The sequence below is a fragment of the Vipera ursinii genome (genome assembly GCF_947247035.1).
Source record: "Vipera ursinii genome assembly, chromosome: 3".
Taxonomy (NCBI): Eukaryota; Metazoa; Chordata; class Lepidosauria; order Squamata; family Viperidae; genus Vipera; species Vipera ursinii.
In genome coordinates this window covers 191163742-191190722 of record NC_139516.1, presented here as the reverse complement: position 1 = coordinate 191190722, position 26981 = coordinate 191163742, and the positions used below count along the sequence as shown (strand labels likewise).

Here is a 26981-nt window from a genome sequence, read left to right as displayed (position 1 = left end):
ACAATGTACAGTTTATATGTGGTGATTGTTATGTCATTTCACTAGAATATGACTAACTGTTACTGTATGCAGCATACAACCTTACATACATGAACTTCATTTATTAACTTTATGTATTATAAGCTTTCCAATTTTTTTCAGAATTGTTTAATAACACCTTAGTTTTTGTGTCCAGATGTCACAGAATATAATACTTTACAAAAGTATGGGAATACACATATACTATTGTATTTAATATTTTAAATACAATTGTATTTATTATCTAATCAATGTATATGTAAGTTTCTTTCATATTCTTATTTGCATGTTTTTTCTATTTTAGTTTATCTTAGTAATGTTTAATAAAAATAAATTAAAATTGAAAAATGCAGTTAATATAGGATTAAATAATTTGATAAAGTTTATATAACAAATTTGAAATTCAAAGAAACTGCTGTTTTCCAGATGATAAGCAAGAAAATAGTGGCTGATCTCATCTGTTACATAAGACAATTTATTTAAAACTTTAATTGCATGCTAGCCAAAGAATGTTTCACTTTAGATGACCAACTCTGGATATAGAAAGCTTTGTATAGACTGAGCAAGTTTATAACTGAGGATACAATCTGGAATCATTCATAGAAAGGAATGAAATGCCAAATGATTACAGTATTTTAATGACTATATTAGATGATTTGATGCAGTTACATATATAAAAAGGCAGGATAAAAGTATTAAATATTAATATTCTATAGTTGGTCCATACTTAACATATTTCAGTATTGTTACTGAAAATAATAGAGCCAAAAATTAACTTCTTAAACTTCAGATATGTTATTAATTTCCGTATTATGCTATAAACAAACTATAGGAACAGTTAATATAAAATATTGGCAGTAATCACATTCAAAATGTTAATAATTATTTCACATTTTACATATAGGCAGCTGTATATTTCTATTCAATTTTATTAATACATACAGAAAATGAAAATACAGATAATTCTCAACTTACAACCATTTGTTTAGTGACTGGCATGTATTTATGATGGTTGCAGTAAAATATGATGGTTGCGGGTAAAATGTGTAATCTTTTATAACTTTCTGACAAGCAAGTCAATGAGGAAGCCAGTTTCATTTAACAATCGTGTTACTAACTTAGCAGTTGCAGTGATTCGCTTAACAACTGTGACAAGAATGTGAAATGTGACAAAATTCACTTAACAACTGTCTTGCTTAGTAACAGAAATTTTGGGCTCAGTTGTGGTCATAAGTTGAGGATTATCTCTATATTATTTGGTAGGCTGAATCAAGACATATAGCTTACTATGGAAAAGGGGGTTTGCACATTTTGTCTTTATTAAATGGTGCCCAATATTTGGAGGCAAGTTTGTCAATCTAAGAATACTTTTCTTCACATCCTTTTAAGACACTACAACTTAACATTTTGGAAAACTTATTGCAACATTCTTAGTTAGTTCCATATCCTTTTATATGTAGTATTTCCATGTACTTTTCAAGATACTTTCTCTTTCACTCTCGCTCTTTAGAAGCCATGCAGCAAAATAAATATTATAAAGATACCACAATTAGCCACACTATAGCAACTACAGTCTCAATTTATTGTTTTTATAATATCAAAAAGCAGTTTTGCATTATATCTTGTAACAAAGAAATATATCTCACATATAAATCATGTCCATAGGAATTGAGTACCCCTAGTAATTTTATATCATTATTTTACTACAGCCATAATGTGTTTCTGCTTTTCTGACACAAGTGGTATAGATCCAGGCTTGCTATGTTTACGACGGTTCAGTTCCCTAGAAAGAGATATTAAAATATATTTTATATATTTCATTGCTTAGAAAATAAAGTTAGTACTACATAACCAATATTCATATATCAGAATGTAGGGTTATATTTGGAATACAATTAACATATTAGGTACTGGATTATGATCCCGGAAAAGAACGAAATATTCACTCTTTTTCAGGGGAGATTCAATTAAAATAAAAATAAAATTTGGAATAGTCAGTCAATGTTCTCCTGTTTATGCTGTGGACTGGGCTAATATAGATCATGTTCAAAAGTAACATCATCTCCCATTTGTACAAAAGATGATTAGATTAATAGATGAATCCTATTCAGGTTTTAAAAAAAGATGGCATGGCATCTGCTGCTACCTGAACAGCAGTAATTTCTACTCTATCAGAATAAGAGCTCAAGGAGTGCTTTCTCCTTTTTGCTGTTCTTCCCACCTCAATTTAATTAATAGGATGAATCGGATTGCAAAGTCTAAAGAAAAACAGAAGCACTATTTGGAGACTAAGTTAGCCTTTAGATACTTACATGGATGCCATCAAATCAGATTTCAATTCTGATGACTGCATGGTCAATCTGTCTCTAGTAATAACCTGTACTTCTTCCAGGACATTCCAGTAATGACTGATCTTATTCACCTTCATTATCCATTGTCATCCCCTTCAACATGGCCAAGCTAATTATTTCTATCCTATTGACTTAGATACTCCAACTAACTGTTTCAGCAAATACATGTTATTATAGAATTAAGCTTGGAAAGGAAACAATGTATTGTCCAATCCAATGTCCTGTACTTTAGAAACACGTCTAATAAATCAAAACATGTTACTGTCAGATTAGTCGTATAATCAAGTGGAAAAGACTCCAAAGTCTGTCTAGAGAGTTCCAGTCTATTCAAAAGTAAATAGACAAATGGAAAAAATACTAGAATACATTTAATTTTAAAAAAATAAATAAAACATACTTTCGCCGACGAGCTTCTTTCATGATGCGTAGCTCTTTGGCTTGACTATAGATCATCTTTGGTAAGTGACGATGGCGATTTATACGTCTGATTTGGGGATGATGCTGGAATTTTTCTTTCAGTTTCTGATTATAGTTAATAGCAGCTTTCTCTCGAGGAGCAAGCTAGGGAAAAAAATCATAATCTTAAAACATATATTTAACAATGATGAATTCCGCAATACCAGAACAGATTTATGAGTGTGCAACATTTCATGAAATCTTGTCACCTTCTATATACTGGGGAAAGTCATGGAACTGCAAGATCCCAAATAGCACAAAGTAGTATCTGGCAAATAAATCTTATATTGGACACTGATGGGAGGGAGGGAGGGAGGAAGATTAGTTCTAAATTTATACTGAAACCAAAGAAATTGATTTTAACTGTGAAAATCTCTATAGTTATACATCTCCAATAAATTCAATTAAAAGGCAAATCTATTGTATTCTGCTTAGCCTGGTTGCTAAATCCCTGATGATTTAACCATGTTAAATGAGAAAAGTCCTACTTTGATCATCAGAATGGTGCAGAATATACCTCAAAATCCAACTAGATTTAAACTAGCTCTCAAGTAGAAGAAATATTTCTTTTTCAAAAACTGCTCATATAGAAAGACAGACTAAACATTAATTTTATTAGCTGTAGGAGGTATTTTCCACCACCCATCATATTTCATTTCTTTTGCTTAGTCAGCAGTACATTTCAATCATCCCTATTGTGCAAAATGTCAATACAATCCAAATTAAAAGGTTTTCATTTTAATTAAAGGCAATTACATTAAAATGGTAGCTGACACAACCCTATTTCTTTCAAAGGAATGAGCCTTTTTAAAAATATTCACAGCACTTCTGGCTTGATGTTGCTCATTCTAATTATGAAATGAACAATGTAGAAGAGTAAGAATGAACTCTTAAACAATCAGAATGACCAAATTTGTAAGCCCAGACAACCCTGTTTTAAATCACTAGGAATTAGCAGTAGTAGCAGTTCATATTGCAACATTTTACAGCAGCTTTTATTTATTTCCATTATCTATATGCTGCCAACATGATAAAATTCTAGGCAATTTATAAAGATAATAAATTAAGATGTCACACAAGTCTCCCAAATTCAACATATTATGTTTACAGGCAGTTAATCTCTGACATATGACTAGCTATTTAACAACCATTCAAAGTTATTGACAGGCTTAGGAAGGGTGCTTTATGGTCTTATGACTGCAGGATGCTGTAAGCATCGTAAATCTAAGGCAGGTGCCAAGTATCCAAATTGTGATCATGTGATAATTGGAGTGTTGTGATAGTCATAATTTCAAAGACGTATCATAAATCACCTTTTCTGAGGCCAACAATCATAGTGAGGACTACCATACTTTGGATAAAATCTTGACTGAAATGGAACCAGGAAATCAGTTTCATCCATGCACATATGGAGCTGGGAGGTCAGTTTGTGACTGTCTTTTAAATATTTTGTCTAACAATGAAATATATGAGTTGGGTCTATATTACAAAACTTTATTGGATCAAGGGAGGCCTCTTAACTTTATGACTACCTCTTTTAAGAACACAGGAACACGTTCCATGCTCAACGAGGTACAGATCCCTCTGCTTAACCAAGAAGCCAATTCCAGACTTGCTATTTGATCAGCCAAGAAAGGCAAAGATCAAGAAGGCAATCAACTGCTTTTATATCTCCACAACACTGTCCATAACCTTAAGATCTACTACCTAAAAAAAAAATCAGAACACTACAATGCCCCAACTATTGTAAAGTAGCAGCAAACACACAGCATTGGCAGATTCTTAGATGAGATGGAATTCCACAGCAAACTATGATTGACCCAAAGTCACTTAGCTGACTTTCATTCCTAAAGTGGGACTAAAATTCGCAATCTCCTAGTTTCTAGCCCAAACAGACTCTCTTGTTTAAGACAAAATAATTACAATGAATTATAGTTATTACCAAAATTTAAGGTTAACAACCTAGTGCTTTTTGACAGTTTAAAAGGAATGAATCTGCTTTAAGTCTAACAATGAATTTGCAGTTACTTACCACACCCAGCTTTTCAGAAGCATTTGCTTTCCACAAACGAATGTTCATTTCATCAGAGCCACAAAGAATGTATTTATTGTCTGATGTCCATTTCACAGTGATGACATGTTGCATTCTCTTTGTATGATAGACCTCTCTAAGAATAGAAAAGATAATTTGCTTTCATTTTAATTAGAAATATTTTATGGTATTTTTACAGGGTTGTGTAGCTTTTTGGCTTCAGCTTGGAAGGGTGCAGGAGCATAAATGTAGCATAGGAAAGATGCTATATTTGTACTACCAAGCACTTTTCACAGATTTATCCTAAGAGCTATGCAACCCTAACATTTCTAAAAATTACCTGATTATACTGATCTTAATCAGGCAAATACCTGGAAGTTAAAAAGTCAAAATAATAGATATGAAGAGGCGAGTCGGCATTAATTTATTATTTTGTTTGAAATAGAATAAAATAATTTTAGAAAAAAATAGAGATTGAGAAATTAACCATCTTTTTTCTATGAAAACGGTGTGATTTTAATAGAAAGCAGAACATTGAGGATTCAAAAGAACAGCTATTTTTGAACTCATATTTGCCTTATATTTCAGTTTTTGTTTTGGCTTCTGTGAAAATAATCAATTATACTGATTATGACAACTATGTTGAGTATGGGCATAACCATTCCATGACGTTTTCAACTTTTATATATACTCCCATTAAAACCATCACTTCAAAGATGCCCTCTTAAAACCAGTCTAATATTAAACAAATGATATATTTTATAATAGTCATTACTTCCTCAAGTAAGAAGTTAATATCCAATTTTCTCATGGCCTTAATGCAATTTTTAGTGTTCCAAGTTTGGAATTCCTTATGGATTTTAGGCCAGGAATTTTCACGGTAATTCACGAACTGGTCACTTCCCATTTGGATTACTGTACTTACTAAATGGGGCTGCCATGGAAGACCACCCCAAAGCTACCATTGGTCTGGGATGCGGCAGCACACACTGCTGGACATGCCTAGGTTTGCCATGTTGCACCCCTATATTGGTTCTGGTTTCCATCCAGCTACTGGTTATTACATTTGAAGGCCTACAGGTAGGCCCCTGCCACCAAATCTCTGCCACCAAATCCCCAGTTGATTTTTATCATCCTTTGCCTGCCTCCCCTCAGGTAGGTTCACCATCCTGGCCATGCATGGGGGAGGCACCATGGAAATCTCCCACAGGTCAGTATGTGCCACACTATGCGCCAATATAGGCTGGGGCCTCCTTTCATGAAAGGACTCATTTGGTGTGCAAAAAAACCAGTGCAACAGGAGGACCTCACTGGCTTATGAAAGAAGGCCTTGGTCACCAAGCAAAAGAAGACTGGTCTGAAAGAAGCTACAATGGCACAAAAGAAGGCCCATGGTGTAGGGGCAGGCAAGAGGGGCAGCTGGCAATGGAAGGTAAGCAGACAGCCTAAAGGGCAGGAGAGGAGTAGATAGATAGATGGAGAGGAGTTCAAATGGAAGAGTTCCTTATTTTCTTCCAAGAGTAGCTTGGATCCAGGTGAGTCATCACCTAACAATCATGTGGGATTCACTCAATAATAGCAACTGGGATTGCTAGAACTGCCACTGCTAAGCAAAGCAGTCATGTGACATTACACTTCACAGCGACAATACTTAGTGACGCATTGCCAGTCCTGATTAGGGTCAATAAGTGAGAGCTACTTCTTTACGGCATGGAACCAGGTTATTTGCAATACCACCTCTCCCTGAGGACATAAGCCCATCCTATCATTTCAGGTAGGGTAGGTACTTTCCAGGCCCCTTCCTTTAAATACTGCCATCTTACAGGACTCAGAAAAAGTGCATTTTCCATGGCAGCCCCTGCCCTATGCGAAAAGCACTTTCCCCTAAGCACTCAGATAGAGTGTGTGCTTGGCATGGGATGCACATACTATGGGCTGCTTCAGAAAGTTTAGTTATGGTGCCAGGGGTTTTGTTTTGTTTTACTTTTTTTGACAGTTGTTATATATTGTTCATCCTTGTGAGCCACCCAGATTTTAAGATAGGCAGCCATGTAAATGTTATAAGAAATTTTTAAAAATTGCAGAAGCAACTTAAAAAACATTTTGTACTCGTAACGGGTTTTGAAAACAAATTACTCTTAAGAGGACACTTGTAATAGAATAACATAGGGATGAATAAGCTGGTTCATTTAATCACTCAAACATCTGGCTCATTTACCAAAAGCTCTTAATAAAATTAATAAACAAAGTATGTCTTGTTTCTTCTGACTTCTAAAGTTTCACATTCAGAATTTAATTAGGAACATAAAATAAGCCCTGGCATCTGGGCCAAGAGCACTGTGATAAAACCTACATAATTAAGTCCATAAATTTAACATGCTTTTGCTATGTATAGAGTAATGCATATTTATGAGACCCAAAGCTTTTGAATGGATATTGTCAAAAACAGAGTAAAGTCTTGAAAAATTTCAAGAAGAAACTCTTTATCAAGTGAGATATGGATATAAGCATATTGAAGAATTCTTTAGAAGCTCTACTTGTTCCCAAGCTGAAATTAACTATAAAAGACATCTCAAAACGTTTTAAGGAAGAAATTAGTGTAACTGCTTCCAATTTTTATTGTTTAGTTGTTTGTGATCTAGATTCTAGAAGCCTGCTAATATAAACTATTTTAAAATATTAATGCAAAATCACACTACAAATGTAAATCTTCTTTATGAGGTTTCCTGTGCCCTAAGCACATATATCATAAAACCTGTATCACAGCTGCAGCAATCATGCCCACAGCACAAACTGCAAAAGCATGCAAAACTACAGATGACAGCTTGAAAGTCTTGTTGAGAAATCTGTATTCAATCTCCACATCCATTATAATTTTATACAAACTGTGCTGCTGATCCATCAGCATGTAGCCTTTTCAATAAGCAAACCATATTTTCTATTTCATCCAGAGATGAAATTGATCTTAGTGCCCATTTCAACAGTCAGCATCTAAATCCCTCCATTTAGCAATAGTTAAATTGCAGTTAACAATAGCTTAACTTTCTTGACTGGCAATTTATATGGCACAGTTGGAATCATGCTGAAAAAAAATCAAAAAATGCTGAGTAAATACATATTCATCTCCATTGTTGGATTCTGTCCTAAGCAAATGCACTCTGTATTAGACACATGGAACAAATCAGAAGATTTTTGAACCCCAAAACATTTTAGCCCGGCCATTTTTATAACAGTATCAGTGAATAGCAGAACAAAACACTAAAATGCACCAGTAAAAATTTCACAAGCTTAATGGAACTAACCGTATATACTTGAGTATAAGCCGACTCGAGTATAACCCGAGACCCCCAATTTCACCCCCAAAAACTGGAAAAAGTTGTTGACTCGAGTATAAGCCGATCCGCCGTTCTGCAAGCCTCCGCCGCCGGCGGAAGCTGGATCCGCGCTCTGCAAGCCTCTGCCGCCAGCAGAGGCTCGATCCGCCATTTTGCAAGCCTGAATACACAGGAATACCCTGTGTGGCCGCGGCTCTCGGGGAAGCCCTGGCTGTCCACTTCCTCGCTCCACGCTGCCATTCGGGGCCCGCGCGTTCCCCGGGCAAATTGCGGCGCCCAGCAGGCGAGGAAACACGCCCGCTCCAGTCGCCCCCCCTTCCCTCAGGAGACGCGAAGCAAGTGACCGCCCGGAGCTTACCGAGGACTTGCTTCGGTGCTTCCAGGATCGCGCGCACCTCTCGCAAGCCGCCGCCGTCCGGAGACCTGCCGAAGTTTGGGGAGGTTTGGGGAGGTGCGCGCGCACCTCCCCAAACCTCCCCAAACGTCGGCAGGTCTCCGGACCTCCGTGCCCTGCCTGCCTGCTTCTTTCCGCTGCGGAAAGAAGCAGACCTCCGCGCCCTGCCTGCCTGCTTCTTTCCGCAGCGGAAAGAAGCAGGCAGGCAGGGCACGGAGGTCTACTTCTTTCCGCACCGGAAAGAAGCAGGCAAGCAGGGCGCGGAGGTCTGCTTCTTTCCGCAGCGGAAAGAAGCGGGCAGGCAGGGCGCGGAGGTCTGCTTCTTTCCGCAGCGGAAAGAAGCGGGCAGGCAGGGCGCGGAGGTCTGCTTCTTTCCGCAGCGGAAAGAAGCGGGCAGGCAGGGCGCGGAGGTCTGCTTCTTTCCGCAGCGGAAAGAAGCTTCTTTCCGCTGCGGAAAGAAGCAGACCTCCGTGCCCTGCCTGCCTGCTTCTTTCCGCTGCGGAAAGAAGCAGACCTCCGCGCAATGCTTGCCTGCTTCTTTCCGCTGCGGAAAGAAGCAGACCTCCGCTGCGGAAAGAAGCAGACCTCCGCGCCCTGCTTGCCTGCTTCTTTCCGCTGAGGAAAGAAGCAGACCTCCACGCCCTGCTTGCCTGCTTCTTTCCGCTGCGGAAAGAAGCAGACCTCCGCGCCCTGCCTGCCTGCTTCTTTCCGCAGCGGAAAGAAGCAGGCAGGCAGGGCACGGAGGTCCGGAGACCTGCCGACGTTTGGGGAGGTTTGGGGAGGTGCGCGCGCACCTCCCCAAACCTCCCCAAACTTCGGCAGGTCTGCGGACGGCGGTGGCTTGGGAGAGGTGCGCGCAATCCCGGAAGCACCAAAGCCTCGGCCGCGCACAAGTCCTCGGTAAGTTTTTTTTGTTGACTGGAGTATAAGCTGAAGTGGAATTTTTCAGCCCAAAAAGTGGGCTGAAAAATTTGGCTTATACTCAAGTATATACGGTATATCTTTACAAGAGATTCAATATATTAAAAATAAACTGAGAGATTTAAGATTAGTGGCAAAGGAGGAACTTCAAAGTGTAATTATTACAAAAAATTCACTGACCTGCTATGACCTTTGTCTGCAGGAAAAATGCGAATAGATTTATCAAAGCTGGCCGACACAAATTCTTTTCCTGTAGGGGAATAATCCACATCCAGGACTGCAGACACATGGTCCATATGAACCATTAAAGCCTTGCCAAGGAACCGCATATCAAAAGTATATAAGCTGCAAGAAGAAGAAAAACTAAAAGTATTACTTCTAACTACTTTATAATTGATTGCTCAAATGTTGTAGCAAAGTAGAGGTTTACCACCCGGTGCCTATGGATATCAGACACTTTAGAACAGTGCCTCTAGTCCTCATCAAAAAATATTTTTTACAAAAATGGCTGAAATCTGTTTGGGAGAATATATCTAAATTATCATGAAAATGTTCTTGATTTAGGACTGATTAATGATCTTGGAAGCTGAGAATACTATCACTTCCATATTAAAAGCAAGTGAGCAGAATAATAATCAATCAATTAAACTGTCTTAAATTCAACTATTCTGCTAGGTTTTGGGCTAACCCCCCAATTTCTTCAGAAATAATATATTTAAACCATCACTGACATTCAAGTAAACATTAGGCATAGAAGAAATTCTATCTGCTTTGACAGAGGACCACTTATTTTGAAATTAGAAAAGAAATTAGAAACTTTATTGCCATTTCTCATATGCTGCTTGAATAGAACTCAGTGAAGTGGTGGCACTCAGCTGTTTATGGTTGACCTCAAAAGGTTAAGCATAGCTGGATCTAGTTAGCGATTTCCTTGTAGTTTCCCATTCTAGGAAATCCCAAAATTATATTGAGAAGATGAAAAAGCATTCTGGAAGAAGACAGGGATAAATCATTTGTTGGCAAGAAATTTACATTGAAATATGCCTATGAAGTAACTCAACTTGAAATGAATTTGAGCCTTCCTACTTAAATAAAAAGACACAATTCTCTTTCCCAGAGACAACTGAGTTTTCAGCTTATGATGAATCCTGATATATAGCCAATTTTTTTAAAAAAAATAGAGTTCATTACAGCAGATAATTTAGAATATAAAGCAGAGTGTTTAGCTCAGATACTTAAGTATCTGAGGCATTGTGACATGTGAAATGTTATATATGGATTGTTTCTGAATACAGATAGTTTTCGATGTGCAACAGGCACAGCACTGGTTGGGAAAGGTGTGCAAAGATCAGAGAGGGTGTGGAAGAGGCACCAGACAGGTGATGGAGAGTGGGGGGGGATGCACAAGAGGCACTGGATGAGTCAGGAGGATGTGCAATAGGCACCACCTGGGTCAGGGAGGGGACACAAAAGGCAGGGGAGGCAAAATGAGGATTGGGGAGGGTACAGAGGAATGTGCAAGTGCCAATGTAGCACCAACACAGAGAATCTGCAGGGTTTGCAGGTGGGAGAGACTTACACTAGCAATTTGCAACCTTCCCCACTGATGTTCTGGGGAAGCAGGCAGAGACAGTTGTAAATGGCGATCCCACATTTGGGAGATGCTTTGCAACCGGTAATAAGTGCGAACAGACTGCAAACACCCAAATCATGATCGTGTATTATGAGGCTGGTGGGATTAGTCATAACCACCATTCATTCAGCAACACCATAACTTTGAATAGTCGATGGCTACTTGTAGTGTTCAAAACTTTTAATTGATACAGAATGTGACAATTCAGATACTAATGTAATCCTGCAGTACCAATATTGTGTCATAGACTATTTCTAAACTCAGTTTAAACTGTTGTTTTTAACTTTTGAATCTGATACACTTTTAATGGATTACTTTGTTGACCACAAAGTGGGTTTGCAACTGAGGCCAATGACTATAGAACAGTATGAAGATAGCCTTGAAGAAGGTGAATAGCAGGCATTAGAAAATCCTCAGCTTAGTTGGTAAATACAAGAGATTGAGACTGCCCCACTTTAATTTTCCCTGGCATAAATAGGAGGGGGAAAAGATTTCAAGATTCTGTTATTTTATCTGTAACATTAAAGCAGAGTTACAAAAATTCTTATGTCTTCTATTTCCTAATGTGGCCTCAAAGGATTGACAAGGACTATCCCTTACCAGTCAAGATTTGACAGCTAAAGATGCAGGCTAACATTTGCTCCCCTCCACCAAGACCAAGTGCTAGATCAGGATACAGTGTCTTTTTTATTTGGAAAATGACTGATTATTGAGTAGTTTTTTTTCTGAATTTGATGTTCTCTAGAAGTAGGTATTCTCAGAAATAAACCTGGGGAGAGTTGGTAAATCCATTTCACTGATGTTTGTTCCTTTACTGCTTCTGTTTAAATGTCCTGATCAGTATTTTATTTGTAATTGTAATGTGCATTTCTAATTTATATCAATTTTTTAAATTGCCAATTTGTTGCTAACAATATCCAGTATCTGCATTCAGCAAAAAAGAGTACAAAATATTAGAAATAGTTCCTCAGACTCCAGCTAAAGTTTAAAATCTCATTTTTAATAGAAACAATTTCCTAATAAATCAGATTGCAATGTGCGTGCATTCTCTTTTTAATGTAATCCCTCAAGAAAAAATTTGCTATGGAACAAATTAAAAATAGTATTTATTAATATATCAAAACTTACACACTTTCTGGCTATCTAAAACAGTCCAAACTGATAGCAAGCAAAATCAGTATTTCTTACTTGTAATCCTCATTTGCTGCAGTGAAAATGAAAGCTTCCATGGGATTCCAGCAAAGTGTATTTGTTCTCATATCTAAAATAACCTGAGAAAATTTAAATATTATAAAGTAGGAAAAACAATCAATATAGACACACACTGTTTATCACAATAAACTATACATTAAAAATAAATTATATAATTACAATACAAACGTATCTATAAAAATACATAATAATCGTTACTCTGGGTTAGTTGTTCTCTCCCAGCCCAACCACCAGTGTTATTATTGTAGAGAAAATAGGCAGGAGAACTAGTGACATATGCCACCTTGATTTGACCAAAGGCAGGATACAAACCAAATAAACAAACAAACATTAAGCAAATATGCTCACACTGGTTAAAAATCTGTGTAATCTATACAACCTCTCATGTTGGTGAAAACATCAAGAATCACCTTATCCAAATACGTCATAAAATTCAGGTAAAAAGGTCCAGCATAATAATTACAGGTAGTCCTCAACTTATGATAGCAATTAGGACTGGAATTTCTGAGTGCCGTGTCTATAAAGCACAACTCCAAATGTGCAAGCCAGCAGGAGGCCAGCAATTGGCTGCTGCTGGAGGGGAAGGGACTGACAGAGATACGGTGAGATTCAGGGAGAGAACAGCGATGCGAGGAAAGCACAGTGAATTGCACACAAGTGCAGTGAAGCTCAAAGAGAGTGCAAGGGAGATATGGTGATGTTGGGCAGGGTGCGTGGGGTGCATATGGGAAGTAAGGAAAGGATCAAGGAGGGTGTGCAGTGGTGTGTAAATGGGTGGCACAATGGTGCGGCTAGCAGGCACAGAATCAGTGCAAATATTAAAATGTAACAGAATTCAGCACATATACATCCCTGCAAATGAGCATTTTTAAGAGCGTATCTATTACCTTCTTTAGGGCAGTCGATTGTCTCATATCATACAGCACAATATTTCTGTCTGAAGTACAGCTTCCCAAAAGGTTCATCTGAAAATAATTATTTAACAATTGTATGCCAAATATGGAAGTTGATAGAGTTAAGAATTTGATGATAATAATAATAATAATAATAATAATAATAATAATAATAATAATAATAATAATAATAATTTTATTTATATACCGCCCTTCTCCCGAAGGACTCAGGGCGGTGAACAGGGCAAATATATAAAAAATACAAAAGTTAAAAGAAAATTATTGCATGACTGTTTAAATATCACTATTTAGGAAATTGATTTCTTAAATGTAACTGAAATTATTAATCAAAAAGAGATGTAATATGTAAATGACCTACTTAGCATCTATATCCTTAAATTAGTAAACCTTTCAAAGACGTGTCCAAAACAGCTGATCTTTAAAAAAAAATGTTGCTTGAAAAAGAGCAAGAAGAAATTCATGCTGCCACAACAATCTTTCACCCATTTTTCAATTGTTCTTTTGTAAAGAGGACAGGCTTTCTTATATTCGCCGAATAGTACTTCAGTGAAAACAGGATTCTAGAAAAATGCAGAATTCACAAATGAAACTCTATCTCTGGGGGTGCAGTGGTTAGAATGCAGTATTGCAGGCTAACTCTGCCAACTACCAGTAGTTCGATCCTGACCAGCTCAAGGCTGACTTAGCCTTTCATCCTTCCGAGGTTGGTAAAATGAGAACGCAGATTGCTGGGGGCAATATGCTGACATTTGTAAACTGCTCAGAGAGGGCTATAAAGCACTATGAAGTGGTATATACGTAAGTCTAAGTGTTATTGCTATCCATACATTATTTTTAAGCCTCGTTGCTCTCAAACTAAAATTAATAGCTTGCCTTGCCTTGTTGCAGACATTCACATTTTACTGGTAGACAGCAATGAAAAGGACAGTGTGGCAGCACACTTATCCCCCTTTCTCATGAATGGGAGATTATTACAGGACTTTATCATTCATGAACAAAACTGTAGCCCCTACACATTCTTACACTGGGAACTACGGAACAACTACAGAGTAAGCAAGCATAAGATTATTTTTGCTAAGCACAGCCCTGCATTGTCTTAGCATTCACTTGCCATAATGCTTATATAGATCTCTTCATTTCCCAACTTTAATTGTATTGCTCTTCTTTCTGCAAACTGTTATTACTGTTGATCAACAAGTTACTCTCCCACCATTTTAAAAATCCATTTGCACCTTAATATTTGATCCTACCGAAGTTTGCTATCCATGATTCCCAAGAGTTAAAATTCAGCTTAGCTATTAGATTTATTCTTGCAAAACCGAACTGTATCCTTCCTTAAATATCATTTTCTAAAAAAAAGATAAAAAACCAAACTTACTGAATAATGAGCATAACTATAGTCTTCAAGGACTGTTCTATTCACATTAATTTATCTAATCAATGTTTCAGTTCCCTCATTCTCCTTCAGCTTTATGTTTACCTCTAATTTATTTATTTATTTATTTATTTATTTATTTGTTTTTATAAACCGCCCTTCTCCCGAGGGACTCAGGGCGGTGTACAGAATAAGATAGGCATACAGAATGAACCGTAATGAAAAACAAACACTAGTAAAATACAAACTGGGACCCCAATAAGAGCTATCAGGCCAGGCCGGACTGCTGGAACAGGTAAGTTTTTAATTCTCGCCGGAAGGTGCGGAGGTCGGGGGCCATCCGGATTTCGGTTGGCAAGCTGTTCCAGAGGGCTGGCGCACCCACTGAGAATGCCCTCCCCCTGGGGGCCACCAGCCGACATTCCTTGAGCGGTGGCACCCTGAGGAGGCCCTCTCTGTGGGAGCGCACAGGGCGGTGGGGCGCTGACATTGGCAGAAGGTGCTCCCGCAGGTAGTCCGGACCCATGCCATGTAGGGCTTTGTATGTCATTGTCAGCACCTTGAACTTCACACGGAAGGCAACTGGAAGCCAGTGCAGCGCACGGAGGAGAGGTGTGATATGGGAGTATCGGGAGGCTCCCAAGAGTGTCCGCGCCGCTGCACTTTGCACCAGTTGAAGCTTCCGAGTGGATCTCAAGGGCAGCCCCAAGTAGAGAGCGTTACAGTAGTCTAGGCGAGAGGTCACAAGCGCATGGGTGACTGTACGTAAGGCATCCAGGCCCAGATAAGGCCGTAATTGGCGAACTAGTCGAACCCGGGAAAAGGCCCCCTTGGTCACAGCTCCTATGTGATCTTCCAGGGAGAGCTGCGAGTCAAGGAGGACACCCAGGTTGCGGGCCCTATCAACAGGGGGTAGTAACTCGTCCCCGATGTTAAGGGATGGGATGTTCTGAGTATCCTGGCTAGCCGGTACGTACAGCCATTCAGTCTTGTCCGGGTTCAGTTGAAGCCTGTTCCTCCCCATCCATTCCCGGACCGCTTTCAGGCAGCGGGACATCACGTCGAGGGCATCACTGATGTTGTTTGGAGTTGAGATGAAAAGCTGGGTGCCATCAGCATACTGATGGTACCCTACTCCAAAGCTGCGAATGATCTCGCCCAGCGGTTTCATGTAGATGTTGAACAGGAGAGGCGAGAGGACCGACCCCTGAGGTACTCCGCAAGCGAGAGGCCTCGGGGTCGACCTCTGTCCTCCTGCCAACACCGACTGCGAGCGACCCTGGAGAAAGGAGGAGAACCAGCGCAGAACCGTGCCTCCCACTCCCAGTCCCCTGAGGCGTCGCAGCAAGATACCATGGTCGATGGTATCGAAAGCCGCCGAGAGGTCTAATAAGACTAGGACAGAGGAATGGCCCCTGTCCCGGGCTCTCCAGAGATCATTTATCAGAGCGACCAATGCCGTCTCCGTGCTGTACCCCGGCCTGAAGCCCGATTGGTACGGGTCTAGATAAACCGCTTCATCCAGGATCTGAGGGAGTTGGTGCGCCACCACGCTCTCAACAACCTTCGCAAGGAAGCGAAGATTGGAGACTGGACGAAAGTTATTCAATGAGGATGGGTCCAAGGTGGGCTTCTTGAGGAGAGGTCTCACCACCGCCTCCTTCAAGGCGGTGGGGAAGTGACCCTCACTCAGAGAAGCGGAGATGACCGCCTGGAACCAGCCTCGTGTCCCCTCTCGAGCTGCATATGCCAGCCATGAAGGGCACGGGTCCAGTAAGCATGTGGAGGAGCTCAGCCTCCTCATAATCCTGTCCACTTCCTTGGGAGTCACAGGATCAAATTCCTCCCAGGTGACGTCGACAAGACTGTCCATGCCTTGTTCTTCCAACTCAGCCCAGTTGGAGTCCAGGCCGGTTCGGATCCGAGCAATTTTATCCAGCAGATATTGACCGAATTCCTCGGCTCGGCCCTGCAAGGGTTCCTCCCTCACCTCTTGGTTCAGTAGGGAGCGAGTCACCCTGAACAAGGCAGCCGGGCGGTTATCTGCGGACGCGATGAGGGTGGAAAAGTAGTTGGATTTTGCCACCCTTATCGCAGCGAGATAAGACCTGGTGAGGCTTCTTAATCGCAATCGGTCGGATTCGGATCGACTGGATCTCCAATGGCTCTCTAGGCCCCGTCTCCGACGCTTCATTTCCCGGAGCTCCGCGGTGAACCATGGGGCTCGCTGGGATCTGCGCCGGGTCAGAGGCCGCATGGGTGCAACTCGGTCCAGAGCCTCCGTGGCTGCCTTCTCCCAGGCTTCCACTAAGGCATCTGCCGAGCTGTGAGCAGGGAGTGCATGTGCGTCCCCCAGCGCTGCCTGGAACCTATCAGGGTCCATTAGGCGCCTAGGGCGGTACCATCTGGTTGGCACCGTGCACCCACGGCGGGGGGTGGCAAAGGGGAAGTCTAGCCGCACGAGGTGATGATCGGTCCATGACAGGGGCATAACAGTCGTGGCACCCCCACCGATATCATCGCGCCACCGTCCAGACAAGAACACTAAGTCTGGGGTGTGGCCTCTCTCATGAGTCGGTCCAGAAATTATTTGCGACAGGTCCATGGCCGTCATGGAAGCCATGAACTCCCGAGCCAGATCGGACGATCCTCCCAGGGACGGTAGGTTAAAGTCGCCCAAGACCATGAGTCTTGGGAATTCAACCACCAACCCTGAGAGGACATCGAGTAGCTCAGGCAGGGCTGCTGCTGCACGATTAGGTGGTAGGTATGCTAGCAGCAGGCCCAACTGCGCTCCCGGGCCGTATCTCAGTAGGAGAGACTCACACCCGACCATCTGAGGGACGGTGATCTCTCGCGGGCTAAGGGATTCCCTGATGATAACTGCCACTCCCCCGCCCCTCCCGTGGGTCCGAGGCTGGTGCAGCACCTGGAAACCTGGCGGGCAGAGGTCAACCAGAGGGACACCACCCTCTTGGCCCAGCCAGGTTTCCGTGATGCAAGCCAGGTCCGCGTGCTCACTCTCCACTAGGTCACGAACAAGATGTGCCTTGTTAGCTACGGACCTGGCATTCAGGTAGACCAGCCTCAGCATAGGAGGCTGCACACCTTCGCTCCCGGGTCCTCCGGGGAAGTACAGAGGGTCGGAGCGTCTCACCGCTTGTACAGAGCGGAGATGACACTCCCGGTGATGATGCGGCCCTCTGTTTGTGCACCTTCTGCCGTTCCCCACCATCCTGGGAATAGGATGTTCGTCAGTGCACCTTTGGATATTGTCGGCGACTGGTCCTCGTTTCTCACCAAGCCTGGCCTGCGTTATGGCACTCGGAAGGCCTGCCTTCCCCGAGCAGCCATACTCTTTTCCCGCCCCCCTCCCTAACCCAACAAAAAACTTAACAAGAAACTTAACCAGGGGCCTCTTGTTGGTCTTGTAATGGAGGCCCCTGACCCTGCCTGGCCATCTCTCAGAGGCCCAAAGGTCGGGCCCGTCATCGAGGTTTGATGTAATGAAGGCAGGACGAACCCAGGAGAGGGGGGAACTCCTGAGGGCGAGAAGGTCTATGCAAGAATATTGAAGATGCATAGGGAGCATCGGGGAGCATTGGGAAGGCGGTCCCCTGGGTGGAGCATTAGAAGGAGGGTCTAGTCGGGTAGGTGGGTATCTGGACCGTCACCCAGCCACTGCCACTTGGCTGGGTGAACCGCAGAAGCAGGCCACTCCCCCATCCTCTCACGATGGGTTGTGATTCTGCTTCTGGGGGTGGTCCAGGACCCACTCTGGGTGAAGCATACCCCATAGAGCTCTCACCTCTATGGGGCTGCAGGTGTAGGACAGGCCACTCTGCCACCGTGGCTTGCACCCAGGCCCATCATGTCCTGTGGGGCGAGGGAGGGCAGGGGGGGGGTTCGGAGCTGGAGGAGGCCAGATGTTGATGGCCTCGGTTGTCTGGTCGCCGTCATCTCCAACGATCAGCTGCATCCTGGCGTCTTTAGGGGTGTTGATCGGCACGGAGATAGTGTCGGCACCCAGGGTGCGGGCCGTGGACGCCCCGCCGCATCTAGTGGTGCTGCTGTCGAGGGGTTTCGGTGAGATTGGGTGACCGGGGCCTGGAGAAGTTTAGCGCCGCTGTCAAAGGCCCCTCGGTGGTGGTCGATCGGGTCCGTACAGCCGGCCTGCGGCATCTCCTTGATCCCAGGGAGAAGCCGCCGTTGATCAGGAGCAGGCCAGGAGGTCGAAGCAGGGCAACGACTCCAGTCCCGGTTGCTGCGGCTGTCTCTTCCGCCGCCTAGCTGATCCATTTGATCCGCGGGGTCTTTCCTGATTCCTGAACATCCCTGACGTCGCTGTTGTCCAGGGAGGCATAATAGGGAGCCGAGGATGGAGGCACCGGCCCCACTCTGGATGGCTGCAGCAGTTGCAGCGGCTCGGGGGCGTGTTAGAGGCGCCCCATCGCCACTGCCCCCGCCGGTGTTCGGGCCCGTGGGGAGATGACAGGCTAGGGCCCCGCGGGGTACTCGCCGTCGCCGCTGCCGACGATGCCGCCGCCTCCGCTACCCAGGTGGTCTGCAGCGCCTCCGTTGGTCGTTTGGGGAAGCCGCCGGAGTCGAACAGGTATGGGGGCTGGGGCAGGGCAGAGATGTTGCCGCAGTCGCCTGGAAGCCGGTCAGGGGGCCGGGGCAGAGCAGAGCCTCCGGCCCCCCCTGGATGCCCGCCAAGGGCCAGGGGGCGGGCCTGGGGAAGCCCTGCCGCCACTGCCATCGTGGCTGCCGGCTCCCCGAATAGGCGACCGAGCTGGGGCTTGGGAGTCGTTGCCACCGCCGCTGAAGGCGCCTCCGCCGCACAGCTGGTCCGCGGAGACGCCGCTGCCGCCCGGGAGCCGGTCAGGAGCCGATCAGGGGGCCGGGGCAGAGCAGAGCCTCCGGCCCCTCCTGGATGTCTGAAGGCGCCTCCGCCGTACCGCTGATCTGCGGAGACGCCGATTGCCGCCCGGGAGCCGGTCAGGAGTCGATCAGGGGGCCGGGGCAGAGCAGAGCCTCCGGCCCCTCCTGGGTGCCTGAAGGCGCCTCCGCCGCACAGCTGGCCCACGGAGACGCCGCTGCCGCCCGGGAGCCGGTCAGGAGTCGATCAGGGGGCCGGGGCAGAGCAGAGCCTCCGGCCCCTCCTGGATGCCTGAGGCGCCTCCGCCGCACAGCTGATCTGCGGAGACGCCGTTGCCGCCCGGGAGCCGGTCAGGAGTCGATCAGGGGGCCGGGCAGAGCAGAGCCTCCGGTCTCTCCTGGATGCCTGAAGGCGCCTCCGCCGCACAGCTGATCCGCGGAGACGCCGCCCCTGCCCGGCAGCATGAACATTGGTAGAGGCAGGGCAGAGGCGCTGGCCCCCGCTTATAACGGTTGCCAACGGCCCAGGTGATGAGGCGGAGATGTCCCGGCACCCCAGCAGCTGTTTCGGGAGGCAGCAGGTGGCACCATTGCCCAGCTCATCTGCCCGAATTTTTGGCCCCACCCCAGGGGTCCGCTGACATCCCTGGGGGGCTCCTGGGGGGACGCCTTACCGTTGGGGGCTACGGAGCTCTCCCCAGCGCGTCCGCCATCTTTGGAGCAGGAAAAAAAAAAAAAAAAAATTCCTGTGGCAGACACCAATGTCTTCATATGGTTTATGACCATATCCATGTTGCATTATTTAATGAAAATAATTTTAGCATCATATATAAAATAATGAAATTATTACCTCAATTGGATTGAATTTAACACTGTTTATGCTATCGACTCCCCAAGTCAAAGAACATATAGGACTAGTTCTCTGCTCATCCCAGATATCAACCTGATGACCGCAAGTAGCAAATATAGGTTTTTTCCAATGATGATCAATTCCAGTGTACACTGTCTTGAAAATATAAAAAAACAAAAAGAACCAACTATTGGATATAATAGTCAAAGATTTTAGATCAAAGACAGTAGCAATCCGAGCAAAGAAACTCTTTTTGTGAAGTATCAGCTAATAGTTCTTTTAGCAGTCCCTATATGGCAGAAGCCATTTCTTCTCTAACTAGCTATGATCCAAGAAATTCACTATTATAATGGCAACTGCCTCATTTGAGAATAGAAGGTTTACAGATGTTGATTCCTTTCATTAATTCTTGAAGCTATCCATAGTCCAAGAAGCATGCACAGTAGCCTCTTTCCTTACATTTAAAACATTATCTACATTTTAAAAAAATTATTAACTGTATAAATATTAAGCTCCCTTGCAAGATTTTTAAATTATATACATTATCCTATATAGTATAGTACAAATAATTCAGACTTATAGCATTTTAGGGAATCTGACATCAGAATGATTCATTTGTTTGCATAACCTATGCCTTCCAGGCAACATGCTTCAGTGCTCATCAATTTCAACCAACATGACTAATAACAAAAGATTATAGTAACTATAATTCAAAATATCTGGAGAGATTCAGATTTTAGCTAATATGGTCATACTTTCAGCACATCTACAGCAAGTTAAAAACGAATCCCAAATGAGCAGCTAGAGTTATTTTAATAGCTGCTGCTACAATTAATAGTTAAAACAAAACTAAACAACGGCTCTTCTCTTAATCCAACTTCCAAAAAGTTTTACAACTGCATTTTAAACCAATCTTTAACAGAACAAAATAAGAGTTGGAAGGCACCTTGTAGGTCATCTAGTCCAATCCCTCGCTCAAGCAGGAAACCTTATACCAGGGGTCTTCAAACTTGGCCCTTTTATGACTTTTGGACTTCAACTCCCAGAATTCCTCAGCCAGCAAAGCTGGCTGAGGAATTCTGAGAGTTGAAGTCCACAAGTCATAAAAGGGCCAAGTTTGAAGACCCCTGCCTTATACCTTTTCTGACAAGTGGCTGAATGAAAAATCAGTTACAGAAAAAATATCAGGGTTTTAAGTTTGCAAAAAGATTGCAAAACAAATTTAAGGGGGGAAAAACAAGATAATTAATAATTAGTACCTTTCCAAGAATGGTATTTATTGGTTCTTCCGCTTCCCCATAAGCTGGCTCCTTCATTTTCCAGTGCTTCACCGTTTTATCATCACCTACCTAATGATTTGGAAAAAACAAAATATTGCTTTTTTACAATAGCAGCTATTTCTACAACGGAAGCTTCAGTTCTGAAGCCAAAAAGAAACTCTGGAAAGAGCACAGGTACACAATCAGTCAAGTCATTCGCAATGCACCTTTTCAGCTTTGAATCCAAAGCATAACACATGCCTAGTAAGAGTCTTAAGAGCCAGCCCTTTCCTTTTTAGGTTGAAAGCATTATGTAAACGAATATATCTGAATATATACAAGAAATCCAACTTATCAAGCAAATACAGTGCCAGTTTTTCAGTTTTTTCACTTTGTTTTCAACTTGAAGAAATATTCTCTTATTCCATTTCATGTTTATTCCATAATCTTGGTATTTTTATAAAAGAAAATTTAAATAAAAATAAGTAACATCCATCCAGCACATTTCACTGAAAAATGTGAAGAGTATCTGACTGAGGCACTATAGTGAACTGTATCAATGCCATGACTCAACACAGCTACTTTTACCAGAAAGAAAGATATGTTCTATGTAAAAATATACTGAATCAAGCAGCACACTTAATATCCAAAAACCCCCAAATGAAGTAATATAGTACTTTATGGAATAGTTTTAAAATAATCATAAATAAATTCACATTCCCACCAAACAGAAATTCTATTATTTATAGTGACGCATATACTGTAGGGCCACAAGGATATAATTACTAAATTGTTAGGGCGAAGCAAAACTTACAGTTGCACAATTTACTAAATGTTTAAATCACATTTACTGTTCCACTTCAGCTACTGTATTATCTTCAAAGAGAAATCTAGCCATTTAGCTGTTCTTTACTGGTTTTGGAATTTCAAAGAAACGAACAGATTCAGCCACAATTTGCTTTATAGTTCCAGGAAGAAAAGTTTACCTTGAAAATTAAGTATTGTCACAAAAAATAAACTATAATAAAAAACAAGAATTGTAGGCTAAAAGTGCTAGAATGTATAAACTATAAGCTAAACAAAATGCAGCACAAAAAATAGCAAAAAGCAACCATAAACATTAAATATCACTCCTTAATTCCCAATATTATACTCACAGTGAAGAAAGAGGTGCCACAAAAACGGGTACACATTCCTCTTACAAAGCCCTCGTGTGCTTGCAATGTACGGACGCATACACGATTCATCAAGTTCCAGATTCTAACCTTATAAAATCAATAACACGCTTATCATAATTCATAATGAAGTATATCTTCATGTGAAATCTAGAAATATTTAATATTTAAATATATACCACATTTAACAACAGAAGCAAACTATCCTTCTGGGAGTTGAGTGAGCAAAAATAAAAAACAAAGCTGAAGAGTATCAGGAAAAAAAATTTAATGGTTCAATTTACAGACTTTCATTTGACAGTTTAGTTTTTCGTAAGAGTTCATAAGACTTTAAATTGCTGCAAGTCAGAAATCCAAGGCTGAAGTCTGATAATTTTCCAAAAGTTAACATCTTATTTCTATGGTTGAAACAGAAACAAATCCAATTCAAAACTAAAAATTTGTACACCTTTTGGGGTATAAGCAGGGAAAAATATGCGAACTGTTCACATACAGTTGCAAGAAAAAGTATGTGAACCCTTTGGGATTACGTGGAGTTTTGCATGAATTGGCCATAAAATGCGCTCTAAACGTCATGCAAGTCACAACAATAGAAAAACACAGTCTGCTTAAAATAATACTACACAAACATTAGCTGTTGTCATGTTTTAATTGAACATAAGATGGAAACATTCACAGTGCAGGGTGGAAAAAGTATGTGAACCCCTAGCCTAATGACTTCTCCAAGAGCTAATTGGAGCCAGGAGTGAGCCAACCTTGACTCCAATATTGGATGTGTTGCTGACAGCTGTCCTGCCCTTTAAAAACACACACCTGTTTTGGGTTTACTGGTCTCAAGAAGCACTGTCTGATGTGAACCATGCCTCGCAGAAAAGAGCTCTCAGAAGACCTACAATCAAGAATTGTTGACTTGCATGAAGCTGGAAAGGGTTACAAAAGTATCTCCAAAAGCCTTGATGTTCATGTGTCCACGGTAAGACAGACTGTCTACAAATGGAGAAAGTTTAGGCGTGGTCATCCTGTAAAAATGGCTGCAAGAGCACAGCGCATAATGCTTAATGAGGTAAAGAAGAATCCTAGAGTGTCAGCTAAAGACCTACAGAAATCTCTGGCACATGCTAATCTTTTTGTTGACACATCTACAATAAGGAAAACATTAAACAAGAATGGAGTACATGGGAGGACACCACGGAGGAAGCCATTGCTGTCCAAAAAAAATATTGCAGCACGTTTGAAGTTTGCAAAAGAGCACCTGGATGTTCCACAGCACTACTGGCAAAATATACTGTGGACAGATGAAACCAAAATTGAGTTGTTTGGGAAAAACACACAACACTATGTGTGGAGAGAAAAAGGCACAGCACACCAACATCAAAACCTCATCCCCACTGTAAAACATGGCGGAGGGAGCATCATGGTTTGGGGCTGCTTTGCTGCCTCAGGGCCTGGACGGATTGTTGTCATGATGGGAAAATGAATTCCAGTGTTTATCAGGACATTTTGCAGGAAAACGTACGACCATCTGTCCGCCAACTGAAGCTCCACAGAGGATGGGTGATGCAACAGGACAATGACCCAAAGCATACAAGTAATTCAACAAAACAATGGCTTCAACAGAACAGAATATGCCTTCTGGAGTGGCCCAGTCAGAGTCCTGACCTCAGCCCGATTGAAATGCTGTGGCATGACCTTAAGAGAGCGATTCACACCAAACATCCCAAGAATATTGCTACACTGAAACAGTTTTGTGCAGAGGAGTGGTCCAAAATTACTGCAGATCATTGTGCAGGTCTGATCTGCAACTACAGGAAACGTTTGGTTGAGGTTATTGCTGCCAAAGGAGGGTCAACCAGTTATTAAGTCCAAAGGTTCACATACTTTTCCCACCCTGCACTGTGAATGTACCATCTTATGTTCAATTAAAACATGACAACAGCTAATGTTTGTGTAGCATTATTTTAAGCAGACTGTGTTTTTCTATTGTTGTGACTTACATGACGTTTAGAGCGCATTTTATGGCCAATTCATGCAAAACTCCACGTAATCCCAAAGGGTTCACATACTTTTTCTTGCAACTGTAATATTGCATTTAATCTCTACACATTTCCCATGCTGGCTAGAAGACTAAATAAAATTAGCTATCAAATCCTTTTTATTATAACTTGAAATTATTTCTAGAGGTCACACATTTCCTGTTCTATTTTTTTCCTATTACTGTATATCCTAGGAAAAAACAACATTAGTGGGAAAAACAAGAACAAAAGTCATGGCAGCCGTAAACTAAAGAATCCTACCTGTTGAGGTAGCCATATGGTCTTAAAGCAAGTCTAGTCTTGCTCATGTCACAGGAAAACATTTAGCAAATGATGGTGAAGTTTCGTTCTGCTGAACTTCTGGATTGTTTTCCAAACATTTTGTTACCAGGCTACATCTTCAGCGGAGTTTAGGGGATGTCAGTGTCAGTGTTCTTCTGTTTATAATGTTCAGAAACCAACCCACAAGCTCAGAGAACGAACCTTCACCCTCATCCTAAATCTGATCTACAGATATTAACCATTATTGCAAACATTTAGCAAAACCATGAAAAGTTTTCATAATTACACTTAACAATCACTAAGAAAACATACGCTTCAGTCAAAGTAATATTTACCTCTCCATCACATGCTCCAGACAGAACTGTAGACAAGCTCTGTGGATGTTTAGCTATGCAATTAACTCCATCCCGATGACCATCTAATGAAGCAAGAAAAGGTTTCGCAAATATACGATCTAATTTAGTGGCATTTAGTGCCCTTGTGTATTCCCGTGGAATTTCAAATGGATGTAACGCAGGATCATAATTGCGTGGAACTAGAATAAAGTGAAAAATACACAAATAAACATATTGCCATCAATGAAAACTCTCTCTTTTTGTATTTTGTGAGTAAGCCAGGATTGTCCTGGGAAATATTTTTTTCCACCTTAGTTTTACAATCCATTTCTCAATTTTTTAACGTGTGCATATTCTTTTGAGTCCAATTTTCAGAGACTGCCTGGACAAGTCCTTGAAGTTTTGTAGGCAAGGCTTTTCCAGAAGGGGTTTGCCTCTGCTTCCTTTCTAGGGCTGAGAAAAGGTGACTGGCATAGTCACCCAGCTTACTTTGTGCCTAAGGCAGCTGCAGAACTCCAGCTCTGCAGCCTGTTACCTTAAGCACAACCAAACTCGTTCTCAATTTACACGTACCATCTTTCCAATCCGAATTACGGCAACTCCCTCCCCAAGAACTGAACTCCACCGATGGCACCTCACTATCTAAAATCGGGACCCAGAAACAGATCAGGGCTCAGTCGGAGGGCTAAATCCAGCCTGCTAAATTCTCCGAGTAGAAATCTTCCTCGGCCTGACGGGTAATGAAAGCAACAGGTCCCTTTATAACTCTGATTAAGAGCCTTGGTGGAGCAGTGGGCTGATGCCTCCTTAAGTAACACCAGCTGCCTGCAATTAGTGCAGGTTCGCATCCCACCAGGCTCAAGGTTGACTCAGCCTTCCATCCTTCCCAGGTAGGTAAAATGAGGACCCAGATTGTTGGGGGCAATAAGCTGACTTTGTAATAATGCCGCTTGGGGGGGGGGCAGAAAGCCCTAATAAGCAGGCATATACATAGAATGAAGGCTACTGCTAAGCTTGTAAGCCGCCCTGAGTCTTCGGAGAAGGGCGGGATATAAATGGAATTAAAAATAAAAAAATAAAATAAAATTAAGCTGTGCAGCCATTTCGGAGCTTGGAGTGAGGCGCCCTGGCTGGTTTCCAAAGGAGCGACCCTCCTCCGCCCGCTTCTCTTCCTGCGCTCACCCCGCTGAAGGTCCTGCTTGGTTTCGCGCACATAGTGGTCCGGGTTCCTGCTCAAAACCTTCACCCTCATTTTCTGCGCCGGGGAGTCCGTTCGCCTTCCGAAGACCTCTCTCCCACCCGGACACCGGCCACTCCGCCGCACCACGTGGGAAAAGGAGAAACTCCCAGAAGCACTTCCGGATTGAGGCGCCAGGCAGGCCGAGGCTCGGTGGGAACTGAAGCAAAGCGAGTCCTGCGGTGCCGGGGAAAGAAGCCGGCCGCGGCGCGCGCTCACGTGACTACTAGTCCCGCCGTCGTGGAGGGCCCGGCTGTAGATGCTGCCGGCTGATTGGAGAATCAGCTATGA

The 26981-nt window shown here is 42.7% G+C and overlaps 1 protein-coding gene across 1 annotated transcript; it reads right to left on the bottom strand.

Moving 5' to 3' along the window:
- Positions 1-639: 639 nt before the first annotated feature.
- On the bottom strand, positions 640-26866 carry DCAF13 (DDB1 and CUL4 associated factor 13). The gene is made up of 11 exons (XM_083358620.1): positions 26636-26866; positions 25454-25653; positions 22786-22893; positions 21629-21718; positions 20370-20525; positions 13240-13317; positions 12329-12411; positions 9688-9852; positions 4858-4993; positions 2767-2930; positions 640-1801 (listed from the first exon to the last, which is right to left on the bottom strand). The coding sequence occupies exons 1-11, from the start codon at positions 26703-26705 to the stop codon at positions 1714-1716; spliced, it is 1338 nt and encodes a 445-aa protein (XP_083214746.1). The 5' UTR covers positions 26706-26866; the 3' UTR covers positions 640-1713.
- Between the last annotated feature and the right edge of the window lie 115 nt (positions 26867-26981).